Raw genomic sequence first — 17,554 nt, forward strand, 5'->3', positions numbered from 1 at the left:
TGAGGCAGGAAACTTACCCCACGTGCCTCAAGGCACGCCTGGAAAATCTGGGGGTCAGGTGATGTTGCTGGTACCATCCCATGGCCCCTTGCAGTGTTGATGTCGGTGGTCAGACTGTGCAGCTGTCTCTGACCTCCGGTGCAAGCGTCAGCTTGACCTTGAACACAGGCTCACCCTTGGCGGGCTTCCAAATTCTTCACTGTATACTCTTTGTATCACCCAGGAATCTGACTGCAATGAAGCCTTGGGGTCCTGAGGCTATTTGCGGACATGCTGAGGCTTCCTTTGCCTTTCTGAGTCAGCTTGGTCATTCCTGGCCCCTGATCTTGATGTCGAGGCTACTGGGGGTCTCCAGTTTGATCCAAATTTAGGGCTGTTTTAGGGCTCTTACTAGTATTGTCTCAGGTCGAGAGAAATCTCTCATTTGTGAGGCATCAAAAGTATTAGAAAATAGATAGATATTTTTTTTACTCACCGGGGAAGTATTTCACCTTGATTTTATTTTTTGGAGGGGAAGACACTCTGGTCTTTTTCTAAAGGGAGATCCCCTGGTCTCTCCCTCTCAGAGGAGACAGCCTGGTATTTTTCTGAGAGAAATTGCCCTCGTCCCTGTCTGAGGGGAGACACTGACCTCTCTGTCTGAAAGGAGGCTCCCTGGTCCCTTTCTGAGGGGAGACCCCCTGGTCTCTGTCTGTCTACTTGATGTTAAATAAGTAGCCTTGGCCTCCAACCTCTGTAAGGAGCAAGGTCCTTAATTTAACAGACTTGCCCTGTTTAGAGGAGGAAGGGACATGGAATAGAAGTGTACCTTGTTTTCTAGCTGCCCAGCCTCTCCTGTTCATTACTGTCTCCAGAGAGGAATTGGGAGGAGGGTCAGGGCAGCAGCTCCATCAGCTGTACAGGGCTCTTGCCTGCCGGATAGCACAGAGGCCAGGGGTCCTCACTAGACTGTGGGAGGTGGAAGGTTTTCCTTCCATATCTACAAGGACAGGTCCCTTGGTGTCCAGCCTCTGCATCTGCCAGATGGAGTCAAAAATAAAATCCTAAAGTACACTGAGATGCTAACGATGATTGCGTTGATACAGGTGGAATTGTGGCTGAGTCTTCTTTGCAGTGCCTTTCATATTTGTATTTTGTTGACTTTTATAAGGAGATAGTATTTTTGAAAGTACTTGCAAAACTTTTCCTACTTTATATCTGTTGTAAGGGTTTAGGACAGTTTATGTAAATGACCTGAAGTTTTAAATTGGAAGACGTTCTGTAAATTGAAGCTACCTTTTTTGTTTGTTTTAATCTTGAGAATAGGAGATACGAATTCCTTCGCCTCTTTGAACCTTATGTCTCTTTTTTCCCCCAAATCAATGACTTTAATATCAGTTTAAGTCATAACTAATAAACAGTTTTGGGGGATGGTGAGATTCTTATTACAAGATTTATTTTAAGTTTCCATTTACATTGGTTACTTCCGAGGTTGGATGATCAGAGGTGCAGATGGACACCAACTTATTATTTTATTAATGTAAATTTTTAAATCCCTAATGCATTAAGAAGAGCCAGTCTCTAGCTTGTAAGACCAGTCATCTCCAATGGTTAGTAGGTGTGTATCACCATTCATGTAAGAATCCTTTCCCCCTGTGTGTCTCCTGGTGGTAGAGCCACTTCTGGTCAGTGGTCTGACATTGGTACATGGTTGAGAACAAATACTTTCTCGAAGCAGCATCTTCAAAGAGCTTGAAATTGCATTTCTAGATGAATTAGCTTATTAGAGTTACTAAGTGCATAAAATTGGTGATTAGTTCTTATATATCTGGAGAAAACTCTGGAAACCTTTTCCTACCTTGCTCCTCTCTCTGCCAAATTACACCTTGTCAGTTAGGGCTTTACATTTTCAGAATGACCATCAACATTCTTGTGCTATGACGTTTTAGATTAAAAATACTTTGTTAGCATACTGCCTTTCAAAATTAAATTTAAATAAACAATATTTATAAGCATACTGCCTTTCAAAATCAAATTTAAATAAATATATTCTAAATTTCTTAGAATTTAGTCTGTATTATACTCAGAATGCCTGTAAATTAGACCTTTTGATAGATCTGTGTACATTTTTATTTCTATCTGTGGTATTTGGGGAACCTGAGTTAATCTTTAATAGTACTCTTAGTCACACACTCTTGTGTTGACTTGTATGAGAATCAGTTAACTTCTGGCGATTGTGATTTCTGTTCACTGTAACGGGAATTAGCATCTGCACTTGCCTCTCGGGACTCTGAGTGTATTAACTATGTTTTTTAAATGCCTTGCAGTAATTACTAATGCTCTGTAAATACATGGTGAAATTTGGCCTCTTTAAATTTCCTTCCTTTTTAGTGTTTTCCTATTTTAATTATAAGAAAAAAATAAAGCATAATCTGTAAGTCCCTCTTATTAAGACTGAAATTTGGAAAGCACAAGGGTCAGAAAACTCCCAGGTTCCCCTGGCAACTTCAGCCCTGGCTTCCCATCATAGCATCCTTGAGGGACTGATCTGACGGCCATGGGCTGTGTGATGGGGGGTAGAATCAGAGAGTAGCCCACACTCCACACATTATGAAGCTTCAGATTTTGCCTCCCAGCCAATCTTAGACCCATACTTTTTTCTTCAGAGATCGTGATTTAATTTAAACCACCCGCTGTAGACTGTGAGTCTAAGCTCTACCCACTTTAATCTGAATAAAGCCCAGAATCTGTGGCATCATGAAATTATTTCCAGATTGAGAAGAATGGTCTGTGTTGCCTACCCATGCGAGAAGTGTACTTCTGAATAGATACACTGGAAACTGCAGACAAGCTAATTCTTAGTTCTTTGATGGAGTTGCTGGGGAGCAGACCAGACATTTTCCGTAGGGTTCTGCGAAATGTATTGAAATACATCCTGGAGATAAAATGATTTGCTTTTAACATGGAAATACCACTTTGGTGACAATCACATTTTAGTGTGCATATGCCTTCTGTCTTATGTCTGTTTTGCTCAGAGTTCACTGAGTAAGCACACCATTGCAATAGAAAATTCTTATTGCAATAGAAAACTCCTTCTCTTAGATGTTTCCCCATCTGTTAATTCCTGATCAGCATCTCTGTCACAGTGAAATCCATTCTATGTGTAGCTGTTTTAATTCTTGAGAAAATAACAGTGGTAGCTTGATTCCTCTAAATGCCCTGAGAAAAGATGCACAGTCTGAATAGATATAACATGATTTATTAATATCCTTAAAAAAATCTTTTGTTAAGAGGATCTCTGCCTTCATAACTTCAGATTAGGAGGTTTATAATCTTATTCAACGCACTTACATTGATTATCCCTCTTTACCAGAGGGCATCAAGCTAACTGCAGAAGATACGTGCAAGACAGAACCTCTATCTTAGAATCATCTTTCAGTTGCTCTGTGATTTGCATCTGCTTAGCAGTGATGCTAAAACAAAGGGCAATATTGTTGCAAAGTATATTATAAAATATATAATATATATATATTTTAAATGCTTTGCCTAATTTGGACATAAAGCTGCATTTATGAAATGTATCACAGATATTTTCAATCCTTGTTTAATTTGGAAACAAAGCCAGAACTTTGGTACATACTGACATAGCAATTATAATCATTTTTAATTTGAAGCTGCGGTCATTTCTGGTTCAGGAATTCAGGGTATCAGAAAACCATTTGCTTCCTGATAGCAGTAGGCATCCAGAGGTCAACTCATAGGACTATCTTATTTGTGCGTTTAGTTGATAAAGTAGGAATTCTGCCTCCTTACGTGGTGACTGTCAAGTAGACAAAACGCGGAGGCCTGTTGTCCCCGCCCCTCCCCCTACACATACCTGTTCAGTGGTGAAGAAACTTACACAATTCCTCTATGCAGGAATGTACTTTTATTCTAACTGCAGATCCAAGAAGCCTCTTCTAAACTTTTGGTTTATGTCCAGTTGTAAAAATGTGAAATTTAATGTAGTTTTTGGGCACATGTAGGCACATGATTAAAACTAGCATTCCCCAGAGTTTATCAATAATCCTAAAAGGAAAACAAATGAGGCGCATGTATAACCTTTCGGAGAGAAATACTTTATATTCAGTCTTCATAGACCAGGGTAAAAAATGCACTAAGAGAATGGTGAGGAAAGGTGGGGATTCAATTTTTAAGTTTGTATTTTTCCCTTTAGTATAGTGAAGACCTCAGTGTCCCAGGTGCAAAGCTCTTATTCTTATGCCATTGCTGACTCATGATACCACTTAAATATTAAAACTGTTTGAATACCAGAAGGATGTATAAGTTACAGAACCTTCTATTCCTCGATAGTGAGATCTGGCTGAGGAATTTCTCTGTCCTATTTGCATAGACTGTGTTGGGTATGCTGCTTTTTGTAATTAATTAAACAATCTGTGGTGGAACGGGTTTTACCTGCTTGAAATAAGGGGTTACTCTTGCCATTTGCTAGTAACTAAAAATGTGTGCTTCTTTTTAGCCGTTGTTCCGTGTATTTTTAATTGTATGCACTGTCTCTTTCTGTTCTGATGGCTGCCCTCGGAATAGGCTGACCTCTGCTCTCCGTATGACATCCTGCAGTTGGATTTTCGTCACATTCGAAAGACTGTTGACACTCTGCTGGCACTCGGGGAGAAAGCCCCACAACCAACTTCTGCCCTCCGCTCCAGGGACCTTATAAGCTTCTGTCTTGTCCATATTCTCTTTGTAGTGCTGATATATATCACTTACCGCTGGAATGTTCTGTCTGCGTAATGCCCGCGTGTGCATCCCTACACTCTGCTCTGTCGCCCTGCTCCACGACAGGGTCCTTCCTCCCTCTGGGCCTTTGCCTTGCAAACTTCCATCCCTGTCATCTCTTCAGTAATCTCTGGAGTTTTGAAGCCGAACGTTTCCACATCAGATTTTCCAGAAGCACAAACTTTGTAGACAGCAGCTCCCATTAGATAGTTTCTCTCACTTGCTGAGAAACAGTGAGGACAGAGTGTATCCACACCTCTTGCCTCCTCATCCCCATAGTGCCAGCAGCAGTGCTCTGCAGTACCTCTTCTCTCTCCCAGTGAGCTTTGCTGCCCTGGGTAGAGCCGAAGAAGGTTCCAGAACAGGAGCAGAGGGGATTTAGCGTATGAAAATCTTGCCATTGGGTCAGTATTTAAGTCGACTCCTAATTCAGGATTGGGCGATTTAACTGTAGAGGGAAGACAGAAAGCCAGCACTGGGGGTCCAGTTTGGTCTATAACGATCTTTAATAATGCCGCTGTTGACCAAGTTGAAAAATACCATCTGGAGAATGACTCCTTTGCTGGCCAGCCAGCTGGCTTCCTCCCTGCTTCCTGCAGCAGGAGCTGTGAAGGGCACCAGGGAGGGTGACCCCCCACTTCCACCCTGAGTGAGCCCCTCTGCCCTGCTGCCTGAGACAGGGCTGTGCAGAAGGGCGCTGGGGAGGAAGGATCCGGCGCAGTCAGAGTGCCCCCTGGAGGATCCACGGCACACCACTCTTTCTGCGTAGTTCTACTTATCCCTTGTTTGGTCTACTCTGACCGAGGCTCTTAGAAAAGCATTTTCCAAAAAGGGTTTCTATTTTTAAATAATGTAATGGGTCATTTCGCTTTTTTTTTTTTTTTTTTTTTTTTGCTACATCACATCATAACTTCAGGTCTAGAATGTGATGGATTTGACAGTATTTATTTTCAAATAAAGCCGTGAGTCATGGAACATTCTTGGGCCTAGGGCTGGGGTTACTATGACAGGAACCAATAAGATTGCTCTTATTTTAGAAGAATGTAGTTTCTTCGGTGACTTGAAATTTCCATTTAACCTTTGATTTCCAGTGACATTAGCAACCTGCCTTTATGTTTAAGTAAGCTTAAAGGATTATATATTAATAACTATATCTGCTTTCGGAGCAATGTGATCAGTTTGCCATTAAAGAAAAAAGACATTAGAATCTTATCTAGGACAAGATATTCCTGGTTCTGGGATGTCGTTTTATAATATGAGACGGCCCTGCTCCAAGGTGAAGACAGACTCCCCTGTGCTTCTGTTTACCTCTGGTTGCCAAATATTGTTTCTTAAATTGGTGTTGGGGGGGAGATGATGGAGTTCACTTCCTCAAGATAAATTTCTAGTTTACTCACATGGAAACAGTCTTTCTAGATGGCTACTAAGAAGATAATTTTATTTTTCTGAACATTTCCATGAATCCAGGGGACTTGAGGATGTGGAAAGGTCACATAGTTAGAAGAATATATTTATAAAGATCCTTTGTTGGTAAATCAGATGAGATTTTCTAACAGGAGACATTCTTTACATGATAATATCTTGAGTTCACTGAGCTTTTCCCTCCTGGTTTTGGGTTGATTGGTGAAATACAGAGTATGCGGAAGTTATTTAACGTCAGTTGTGTAATAAGTAACCCGCAGATGTACTGAATTGCCTTTGGTGCTATCTTGTACTCTTCAGTCTGTAACACAATAAAATCCCTTTGTATGATGTCTGATGAGCACCCTGAGCCATAAGATGCTTAATAAACACATGTTGGGTGACAGATCCAGGTTTTTATGGGCCCATCAGTACGTTAATTTGTGCGTATCCAGAGTCGCGCTCAGCACTTCTGTCCAGCTATTTGGATTTTTCTTCTTGAATTGGGTGGGGGGGCACAGGGGAAGAAGAGAGATGACTTACTGGGTGACCACCTGAAAGAAAATTCTGTCAATGAAAACTGAGGAGCGCAATCCTGGGAGATCAGATTTAACTTTCAGCGCTGACTCGACATAGTTCTTTGGCCGTGTTCATATTTCAGTTCTGGCATCCAGAGTAGTTTTTGGATGTACCTTCACCTCTCATGTCATTAGTGTATCTGTACCCTAATGCGTTACTCCTCTGGGGATCTGTTAGGTGGTATTTTTTCATCAAGGAGTCTGGTAACAAGCAGAGCACAGTTAATTTAGCCCTTTAGGCAAAGCTTGGAATGAACTGTCTTGTCCATGGCTACTCATTTCTATTCAGAGTATTATTAAGCCTCCCCATGGTTCTTCCCCAAGGCACTCACACACCGACTCATAGGCTAGCGTGATGCCTGCCATTGCCAGGTGACTAGGGATACGCGGCCAACCCACCTGTCGTCTGAGAGGTGGTTGGGTGATTTATATGCGCATACTAAATCTTCCTCTCACAAGGAAGACCTTTTTTTTCAGTACTTACAATGCCTGATAAAAATTACCAAGCGTTTATTTACATATTCTTTTTGAAATAGAAAGATCTATTTGAAATAGAAAGTTCTCTTTCTCCAGTTCTTCCAGCTGGTAGCAACTTGCTACTCCGTGTCAGGATTGCCAAAATAGGTGACAGCTAAGTAAGTTCTGTTAGTTCCTTCTCGTTATGGATTTGTGGTTCGTATGCAGCTCATGGTACTTGGGGAGAGACATATAAAACAGTGCTGGGGGGAAGGGCCCCACAGAGCTCAAAAGCAAGACAGCTGAGTAGGAGTTTCATCAATGAGTAGAGAAGTAAAGGCACTTGATATCCTGATACTAGTCATTTGTGAGTGAGAAATTAAATTTAGGGCATAGTGGCTAGGGTTCTCTCTCTATAATCCATGCCGGTCTCTGTCATAAGGAAAAAGGGCGTTTCACCTACAGGGTAAAAGTCATGGACAGTAGATTAAAATTTCAGGAGCTTGAAAGTGGTTCCGGATGAGGTGAACAATATTTTAATGTGATTTTCTTTCAGGAGATTAGGTTTTTAAAATTAGGCTTCAGATTTTGTAATTAGTTCTCAATTAACTATCAGGTATATATAATAGAATGTACGCTTTTCTCCTTAAGACTATGAGGATCCAGTTCCTTGCTTTTTCACTGGATTTTGTTTATGATTGTGTTCATTCATTCATTCCTCGCATATTGAATGAGCACCCTTTGTACAAGACCCCATCTTGGGGATAAAAAGGTGACCATGACACGTGACCCTGTCTTCAAAAATCAGGAGTCAGCAAACTTCTTCTGTAAAATGCCAGTAAATATTTTAGGCTCTGGGGGCCATACCATCTCTGTTAGGACTACCCAGCTCAGCTGCTACAGTGTGAAAGTAGCCAGACACTCGTAAATGTGTCTCAATAAAACTTTATTTACAACAACAGGCTATGGGCTGGATCGGCCTGCAGGTATTTGGACCCTGTGTAGTGGATCTAGTGGACAAATAAAGAAGAATTCAATGTGATAAGGTCCTGTGATAGGTCAGATACAAGATTCTGTGTATGAAACACGTGGACAGGGGGCCCAACCCTGATGGGAGTGGGTGATCTCTGAAGCCTTCCTAGAACCGTGACGTTTGCACTGAGGCCTTAAAGATGTGCAGGAATAGCCAGGTGAAGGGTGTATGGATTAGGGAGATGAGAGAAGGGGTAGTTGTGTGTAGAGAATAAATGTTCTAGAAAGAAGGACTAGAAAGCAGCGCGGCTGGGAAGCAGAGAATCAGATGAAGAGTGACAAGAAATCCTCTCTGTCTGGAAGAGGTTGACACGGTCTGCATTTCACATCGGAAGAAGCTGCCCCTCGGAGCCCTCACACGGCAAAGCAGGAACTGAAGTTCTCTTACATGAAAATGATGCAGACAGTTTTGTTTTAAGGTTCAATCCGTTAGTGCCAGGACTTTACATTTTAGAAGCAGACTGAACAACATGAAGAGTGCTGCATGGGTGACTTTATTTTGTCTAGCGGTGGCCTGGCAGGAGGCCTGTGACTGCTGGAGAGCGTAAGAAACTATAGAAGAAGGAGAGCCAGGCGGTGATGGCGATCTGCCTGCTCCCATGAGGCATTTGCCGCCAGAACAAGACGTCTGGCCCTCACTGTGAAGAGAAACCAAATGAGCTAAGTGACAGAGCTAACGCCCTTCCCCGAGCTGAGGGTTCTCTGATGCCCACCTGACGTTGAATCTGGTGGGACTGGCCTGGAGAGGACTCCGAGGGGCCAGGGGCCTCTTCCTATCTCCTGGGCACAGACAGGACCTGCTCGCTGGTTGGTCAAGGACCTTACGGGAAGCAGCATGATGTCGTGGAAGGGGCCCCAGCTGTAAGATGAGACACAAGTTCAAATCCTGGTTGCAGTACTTACCTGCTGTGTGACCTGAGCAAAGTTAAACTCTCTACATCTCAGTTTTTTCCTCTGCAAAGTAGAGAGATTGTATCTACCTCGCAGAGTAGTCATAAAGAAAAGACCAATGCAAATCCATAGCATTGGTGCCAGGCCTGTAGGAGGTGCCCCCAGAAGGCTTGCAAAGTTGGAATTTAGTCTTTATGGCTTACCTGCCTTTTCCAGCCCTGCTTGTTGTGGCTCAGAAGAGGGGTGGGTGAGGGCGTAAGAGTGAATATTTGTTTCCGCCATTGGAGAAACAATGCGAAGGACAGGACGAGTCCTTCAGAGGGGGCTCAGAATATTTTTATGCAGGACACTGCTTTATGATTCTGTTCTGTGCTTTAAGAAGAAACACAACAAAAGGAGCTCATGGGTACCCTCGAGCAGTCTGCTGCTGCATTCTCAATGAAAGCCACTCATCTCCTCTAACAATGAAATCGTGATGCATTTAAACTCAGTGTAGATATTCACCTCTCTCCTTTAGATCCATTATATACAAGGTGAGGTGACCCTTCTCTGTCATTTCCCATCAAGCTATAAATCCACAGCAGTTCCTTCCCCATCACAACTTGTAGCTCACTTCAGGGATCCCCTCCCCCATGGGATATGCAGCGACAGGACTAGTGTGATGGAGGTGGCCTTCTAGCCATCCTCAAAGCCCCTCCGTATTTCTGGCAGGCTCCCCTTGCTTGTCTTGTCAACCAGCATCTGAAGTCATGATTCCCATCAGTCTCCCTCCCAGTCCTGTGATAGAACAACCACAACTGCCGTGTTTTCATAAGGTTTCTATGATCTGACGCTAGTCTTCGTAGGTACCTCCAACCCTATAATGTAATCTGAGGGCACCTCAGGGCTTCTTAGGACGTCTGAATGAAAAGAGAAAGCCAGAAAGGATGCAAGGGATACCTTTTTATATCTTTTATTTACTCCTTGTCACCAGCTATAAGGGTGGAAGGGAGAATTTTGAACTCTGCACCTGGTTTAGGAATGAGGACACCAGGGAGGTGAGAAATGCCTGGGAGAGGGGATGACCTTAAGCTGACTCGGTGTGTGACACCTCCAACGTCCTGTCAGCAGGAGGCTAAGGCCTCAGTATCTTCCCACCCTTGTTTCTCTGGAGCCCCAGCCCTTCCCAAGCATGACCTCGAGCATGGAAACTCAACTCTGCAGACCACTGGCCCCACCACTCATCAGTGGAGACATGTCACAGCTCAAGCAGGACTCAGGATAGCCCCCTCAAAGCCATGTTGCACAGCGATTAGGCTTTGTGCAAATTTTAGTTCTAGAATTCAGGAACGTTTGTGACTAAACATAGGGGAACACAGGTCAAGAAGCAAAATACCTTGTTCAGAATGCCTTGGGCAAATCTATTGCTTTAAAATTTCTATTCACGTTCCTTGCCCAGTCGTGCTGCATTATTGATCTCAGTGTTTTTCTCACCGATTTGTTGAGCTTTTATGTGTCAATATAAAACCCTTTGTAATTTGACGCAAATAATTTTTTTTACAGTTTGTTGTTTATCCTTTAATTTTTTTTTTTTTTTTGACACACAGAAGCTGTATACTTTCAGGTGATCAATTGTTTTTAGCTTTTCCTTTGTGATTTTTATATCACCTTTTCATCCCCATCCATTTACCAGAGAAGATATTAAATACGTATCTATATGTTATTGGGAGGAATGTTGTGGACGTTTTTTAACATTTAACTCTTCAACTCATCTCAAATTGATTTTAGCATATGGTATAAAGTGAAGACTTATTTTTTTCCCCAAGTAATACCTTGTACCGGGAACTTAACCATAATTAGCAGCCATTTATAATATCCTACTGGGGTGCAAGCCATAAAAATGAGGAAAATATATCGCTGCCCCCGTGGGACCAGCCTTACCAATGAAATGAAATTCGGCTGATTTCACAAGCCCATGGCAAGCAGAAGGTGTCAGGAAAGGGTACACACTGACCTCTGGCTGTGGCAGAAGGAGGAAGCACCGTCCATCCTGGCCTAGTGCCCTGTTCACAACTCAGACAGAACCTCCGATTCAGGCTGACGTTTGGCTGCTAAGTTGGCAAACAGCATAAAGTTGCCTCCCCTCAACACACCACTGATGACAAGATAATCCTATCTGATACACAGCAGCCGCTTGAAATAATTGTTAAAATTGTATTGTAAAGAATCGGCTGTTTTATATTGACAAGTGGCCATTTCTCAAGGCCTGGAGTCAGAGTTTGAGATACTCTGAATTTACCATAAGTTAGGGAAGTGGGAGGGATGGGGGATGGTAAGACTGCGAGCGTAGAGCCCACCAGCATTTCGAGGTTGTGGAACAGGTTCTTGGAGATGTCACGATGTGTCTTTGGATGACCTTTTTAAGAGCACAGTGCCGGCATCTGGGGTACTTAGTGGACAGTCCTGCATTGACGCAGCAGGAATACCTGATTCCTCCAGCAAGAGAACTGCAAGGAAGCAGTGCTGATCGGAGACCTGATTGGCTTCGTGTTAAACACTGTGTCCACCGCCTGGGGCTTGACGCAGCTCCCAATTTCAACTGTCCTTAAGACCAGTGGTTATTGGACTGTGGAAAACACACCATCTTTGGGTAGATGAGAGGGAGTGTTTGCTGTGGAGTTGTTTCCCAGCCAGGGAGACACACTCTGGAAGGAGATTCCCTTGTATGGTATCAGACCAGGGTCAAATGACAAAAGTGTAAAATTATCTTGTTTTTGCTCTTTTGTAAACTGGTGGTTGACCGTGCGGGGTGCCACACACAGGGAGTGAGCCGCCTTGGTTATCTTCCTTGAGTAGTATGTGCTGGACATTTCCCAAGAGCAAAAATACAGTATGAGAAAGTAGCAGGATATTTGTGTCTTTGACAGTTTTATAAAAGAGTCTTAAAAGGCAGGCTCTTAAACGCTGTGGTTAAAATTACTTATTTACAAGGCTGTTCATAAACTGTGAAGAAAGCATGCCTCCATTCCAGAGATCACAGGAAATAAAATGAACTAAATCAAGATTTATGGTCAGTAGAATGGTGTGTGGTCTGTATAAATGAGTATTCAAGTTCCTTTAAAATGCGTGAGAGGCTATGTGAAGTTTTGCTGTATAAGAATATAAGCTAATATGTTCTTGGTGGGTGGTTTCCAGCTGACGGTATGTAGCTCACTTATTTAGTGTCAAGGTTTTTAAAAAATGTTTAGCTCTTTTGCACATTTCAGGATGATTGGAAGTCTTTCTAGAACAACGCTCACTTGTGGAAAATCATTGTTTTCTTTGCAAACACAGGAAAGGTCTTTGCAAAATGAGTTGAAAGCTAGGGAGAGAGCACAGTCTGAAGTGATTAGATAGGCATACTTCAGAGCTCGACTTAACTCCTGTCAGTGGTATCTCGAGATTTTGTAATTAGATTCCAGTCATCTAAAAATCAATGCTTTGTTCTTCTTCCTTTTAGGAAAAACTGTGTCTGCCCCATCACATCCTTGAAGAGAAAGGCCTGGTCAAAGTGGGCATCACCGTTCAAGCATTGCTAGATGTAACTGTAACAAAGGCTCTATTCACATGAGACCAACTCCTCTCCTTTGGGTCGTGGCTCAGACGTTTTTCCGGTCAGAGATCCTAAACTCTCCTCTCAGCACCTGCCCCCTCCAACCTCCCACTCACTGCTTGTCAGTTCCCCAACTCTAGTTGAATTGACGGGAGGACACAAAAGAAGATTTTCTACCTTTCATAACTGACTCTGACATTAAGACCTGACAGGTATTTGCCTAAAACCCCGTGAGGGAGCTGGTTGTGAAGGACCAAGCAGCTCATCAATGCCTTCTACAACCTCCTTCATCCCTTCCATGCTCACCCACTGCCATTACCAAAACACCAAGCACAGCCGTTTTGCAGCAAGATGCATTTGTTTTATTAAAACCAAACGCAATGTGTATTTTGGGGGGGGTGGGGAGGGGAACTTGCAGTCAGGTTTTTTGCCACCAAATTTTTCAAGAAGTTTCTTGAGACCATTGCCTTTTAAAAAAACTATTTTCGACATACAAAATATTTATATAAATATTATTTATTAGTGAGTTGTTATTCATCCTTTGGATGCAAATTGTAAATTAGGAAACTATTTTATTACTGCTTTTTTGTGGTTAAACACTTTATTTTAATATTATAAATATTGAGTTATTTTCTATCCTCTTTGGTGTGCGAGTAGTTCTAGGTCTCCATAGTCATGTTTTCTGGTGTATATGACTCAAAAAAAAAAAATTAAGCAAAAAGCAGGTGCTTCTGTGACAAGAACTATTTTCTGGGGGAGGCGTTATTTATACTTTGGTTTCTGGAACATTGGTCTTATTTATATTTTCTGCATTCCATCCAGCTTCCTACATTCCAGCAGCCCTGTTGTCCCCTGATATAATGAACTGACAGAAATCAAGAGAGCACCCCAAAGTTGTTTGTAAATAGCTGTGATGGAAAAAAAAAAAGACATATTAAACTTGAAGATAAAATGTGAACAGTTATTTTTTTGGGTTCATACTTACTTTGCTATGCACAAAACATTCACGTTTTAACATGAAGAAGTAACAAGTGTTGGCGTCATGTGTCTTGTAGTGTAATTTTGCACTGTAACTTGGGTAATGAAAAGTGTAGCACCAAAGGTAGATAATAAGGAAGTGGTATAGGAAAGTGGAGATGAGAAAAAGGTTATCGTTTAACCAAGACGTTTTTTAAGGGCCGCTTCGGTGGAGAGTGGTCAAGAATTAACTGAAGGTATATAGGACTTGGATCGGGAGACCAGCACTTTTTGCAGCTGCCCGTTTTGAAAGAGGAAACTATTCTGAGATGTAGACGCGCTTATTTTATTGCAGCTTAGTTGGTGGCTTTCAAAGTAGTCCGTCAAACACGGAAAGATTCACAGCCTCTGGTGTGAAACCGCGGGAGTGAGTCAGTAAGTTGGTGGAGTAGTTGCATGCAAGAGCAAGGCGGGCTCAGGAGAAGGTGAAGTGAGTAGCGTTCGTGAGGCTGAGTGGCCCAGGAGGGAGCAAGTTCAGAGAAAGCAACGACTAGAGAAAATCCAGCTGAGGAAAGGGGTCCGTGTTGGTCTGAGAGAGTCACATAAGACTTCACAGACACACCACCTATTTTAGGCAGTTACGTGCGTGTGCACTCGCCCTGCAGTTACAGACAGCCCAGTAATTCGTCTTTCAGAATCTTGCGAATGCTGACTGCATCGTCACCTCTGTGAAAAGCCATTGTAAGTTTTTAGAGCAGCAGCCACAAGTTATAAGCCAAATATAAAGGCGAACACAAAAGAAAAGACACCAGGAGGACAGTATGCGTTGAAATTGAACACAGACTTACATCAGCCAACGCCAAGGCTGCCCTCCTGTCTAGGCAAGGAGGGAGGGGTTACTGAAAATAGTCATTTGGATTGGCAGCTAGCAGTTACTTCCTATCAAATGTACTGTGCACTTTAACCGAGTTTAAAATATATTTTAATATTTTCCTGTACTGCACAAATACCTGTTTTGTCCCATAGCATAATGGTGTAAAAAAGAAAACACTCTGAACAAAGAGCGTATTCAGTGTAAGCGACAGTCAGAGGTTGATTATAGAAATAGGAATTTAGATGACTGCACCTTGATGGGCATTGAGAATGCAGGGTCCTGAAATATTTTTTTTTTTTACATGTATATATGGCAACATGAAGCTCTGTAATCCTTGTTTTGAGAGATTTTCTTTTTCAAAATTAAAATATTTCTTTTGATATTGATTTTCAGTATTTTCTTGCGGTTGGCTGTATAATATGAATGGCTTCAATGTTTTGTAAAATGGCTTTTTTTTCTTCGAAATGCAGTCCTCGTATGGCTAAGACGTCTTCAAGATCTTCGTCCGTTGTTCGTATGTGCAATAAGATGCGCGTGGCCGGCTGACAGCGCCCTAAGTGAACACGATGTGCACGGTGCAAATACCCTTCCTTTTGTGATTTAACAGCCATTAAAACTTTGAATTTGTACAAACCATCTTCTGATTGACTTCCCCGTCAGTTGCCATGGTGGAGTCCAGGTGTACATCAGGTGTCTCCACCTGTCCCTCGGCTGGTGGCTCCAGAAGTGTTTTCAAGGAAACCTGAAGGTTCTGTGGCGCATGTTGTGAAACCCCAGGGTCTGGTCCTCTCTCTCAACTGCCTCCTGTGGAATCTGACCCTCAGGGAGTGAAGTGGCTTCCTGATTATACCTCCCATAAATCCGGGTCGGTGTTACCATTTTCCCCACACGTCCCGCCCACCTCTGGTAGAAGAGCAGCTGCTTTGAGGAAGTCAAGGGAAAACCGTGACATGTCCTTTCTGCCTTCTCGTCCTAACCCACACAGAGCGCACAAGACTCGAGACTCACAGCCTGAGCAGGGACAGCAGGGACCAGTGTCAGGGCCTCTGCGTTTAAGACCCGTATCTACGGAGTCAGGAAGAGCTATGCCTTGCCTGTGATGTTCTGACTAAAAGTGCTGCAACTGTGCCCACCTCCGAGAGCTTAGCCCTCTTGGTCTCTCGCGCATTACAGAAGTCCAGTGCTTCACAGACACTTTGCATTATAAGCTGGCTGGAGCAACTGGGAATGTGTGAAGGACAAGGGAAGGGATGGCAGCGGGAGTACTGGGGGAGCCTGGCAGGAGCATGTTTGCATTCGGGTCACCCGTGCAGCTCAGCCATATGGCATAGGCCACAGCTGGGGACTGTCCCAGAGACTGAATTCTAGCCAACAGCTGCATCTGGGGACTTCCTAGTTCTTCCTGAGTGAACCTGAGAGATGGGGCAGCAGTGACCCCAGTGGGACTGGTTATCTAATCTTCCATCTTCCACTGGCAGTCAGCTGGCAGACATCAGGTCCCGTTGAGGGTGTGTGTGTGTATGCAGGATTTCACTCTAAAGAACTCTCTCTACTCCCCACACTCACATGCTAATGGGCCACCTTGATGGCCAGTATGTATTGAGTGGTTACTGTGAGTCAAGTGTTTCTTCTGAACTATAAGCTCCATTAAAACAAGGCTGCTTGTCTATTTGGTTCTCTGCTGATTCTCCCTCCATTGCTTAGAAAGCACTTATCATGTAGTAGGCATTGGAGACGTGCCAGTTAGAGGGGGTAATGAACTTTACATACATTATCTCAAAAAGCTCTTACCAAAATGCAATAAGGAAGGGACTTGTAGTAGACGCCCGTGGGGTTGCCGCCTAAGACCGCGTGCTTCTAGGAACTAACCCTGCATCCTATACCGTGAGGTTTTGTATGGGTTTGTTTGTTGTTTGTTTGGGCTGCACTGCGTGGCATGCAGGATCTTAGTTCCCCAGCGAGGGATTGAACCTGTGGCCCCTGCGGTGGGAGCGCAGAGCCCCAACCACTGTACCGCCAGGGCATTCTCTATGTGGTTCTTTTTTAAAATTATTATTTATTTATGTATTTATTTATTTATTTTTGGCTGTGTTGGGTCTTCGTTGCTGCGCACGGGCTTTCTGTAGTTGCGGCGAGTGGGGGCCGCTCTTTGTTGCGGTGCGCGGGCTTCTCATTGCTGTGGCTTCTCTTGTTGCGGAGCACGGGCTCCAGGTGCATGAGCTTCAGTAGTTGTGGCACATGGACTCAGTAGTTGTGGCTCTCGGGCTCTAGAGCATAGGCTCAGTAGTTGTGGCGCACAGGCTTAGTTGCTCCGCGGCGTGTGGGATCTTCCCGGACCAGGGCTCGAACCCGTGTTCCCTGCATTGGCAGGCAGATGCTTAACCACTGTGCCACCAGGGAAGTCCCTCTCTATGTGGTTCTTAACTGATGCTGCCCACCCGGCTGAGGAGCAGCCCTCCTGTTCACAATTGACCAATAAGTCTCTTGCAGGATTTTAATTCTTTCCTGGTGACTGAAGACAGAAGACATAAAACCTGGAAAACACCTAGAGGATAAAAATGACATGCAGGGAGAAGTAGCAGAGAAAACTCTGCTGTTTGCATTCTTGGATCCTGTAGTAAAGAGTCCTGTATTTCTGAAGCTTAGGTAGTCCAACCTTCCGTGAGTGCTTCCAAGAGGCTATGACTTTGCATCAAATCAACTTGAGCTGGGCTTCTATCACTTCTAATCTAAGAGTGCAAATTAACAAGGAGAAACTGAGACTCAGAGTATTCAAGTCACTCGTTCAAGGTCACAGCAGGTGAGAGAGCAAGGCGGAGTCAAGTTCAGCTATGTCAGGCCTATGTCCTTTTCACCATGCAGAAGGGCTTCCCAGCAGAGCTAACCCAGGTGAAGTTTCTAGAGTTAGAAGAAAAGAAAGTCGACAATACTTAAGATGTTTGGAGATACAAAAGAAAGCATATTTATATAATAAAACCTGTTAAGCTGAGCTCGTTGGGACCAGTTCAGATGCTAAGTAAGACAGGTCAAGGTCAG

The 17,554-nt window shown here is 43.4% G+C and overlaps 1 protein-coding gene across 7 annotated transcripts in view; it reads left to right on the top strand.

Moving 5' to 3' along the window:
* Window positions 1–14,904, top strand: part of LRCH1 (leucine rich repeats and calponin homology domain containing 1) — a 189,826-nt gene extending 174,922 nt beyond the window's left edge. For 4 of the 7 annotated variants that reach the window (XM_067712990.1, XM_067712992.1, XM_067712993.1 and 1 more), the window contains one exon: window positions 4,567–6,512. In XM_067712990.1, the coding sequence (XP_067569091.1) occupies window positions 4,567–4,773 (207 nt within the window). In that variant the 3' untranslated portion in view covers window positions 4,774–6,512. Of the gene's footprint in view, window positions 1–4,566; window positions 6,513–12,594 lie in introns of those variants that run through there. The other 3 variants (XM_067712991.1, XM_067712994.1, XM_067712996.1) reach the window with 1 other exon arrangement.
* Window positions 14,905–17,554: the final 2,650 nt, after the last annotated feature.

The sequence above is a fragment of the Pseudorca crassidens genome, chromosome 18 (assembly GCF_039906515.1).
Source record: "Pseudorca crassidens isolate mPseCra1 chromosome 18, mPseCra1.hap1, whole genome shotgun sequence".
NCBI classification, from domain to species: Eukaryota; Metazoa; Chordata; class Mammalia; order Artiodactyla; family Delphinidae; genus Pseudorca; species Pseudorca crassidens.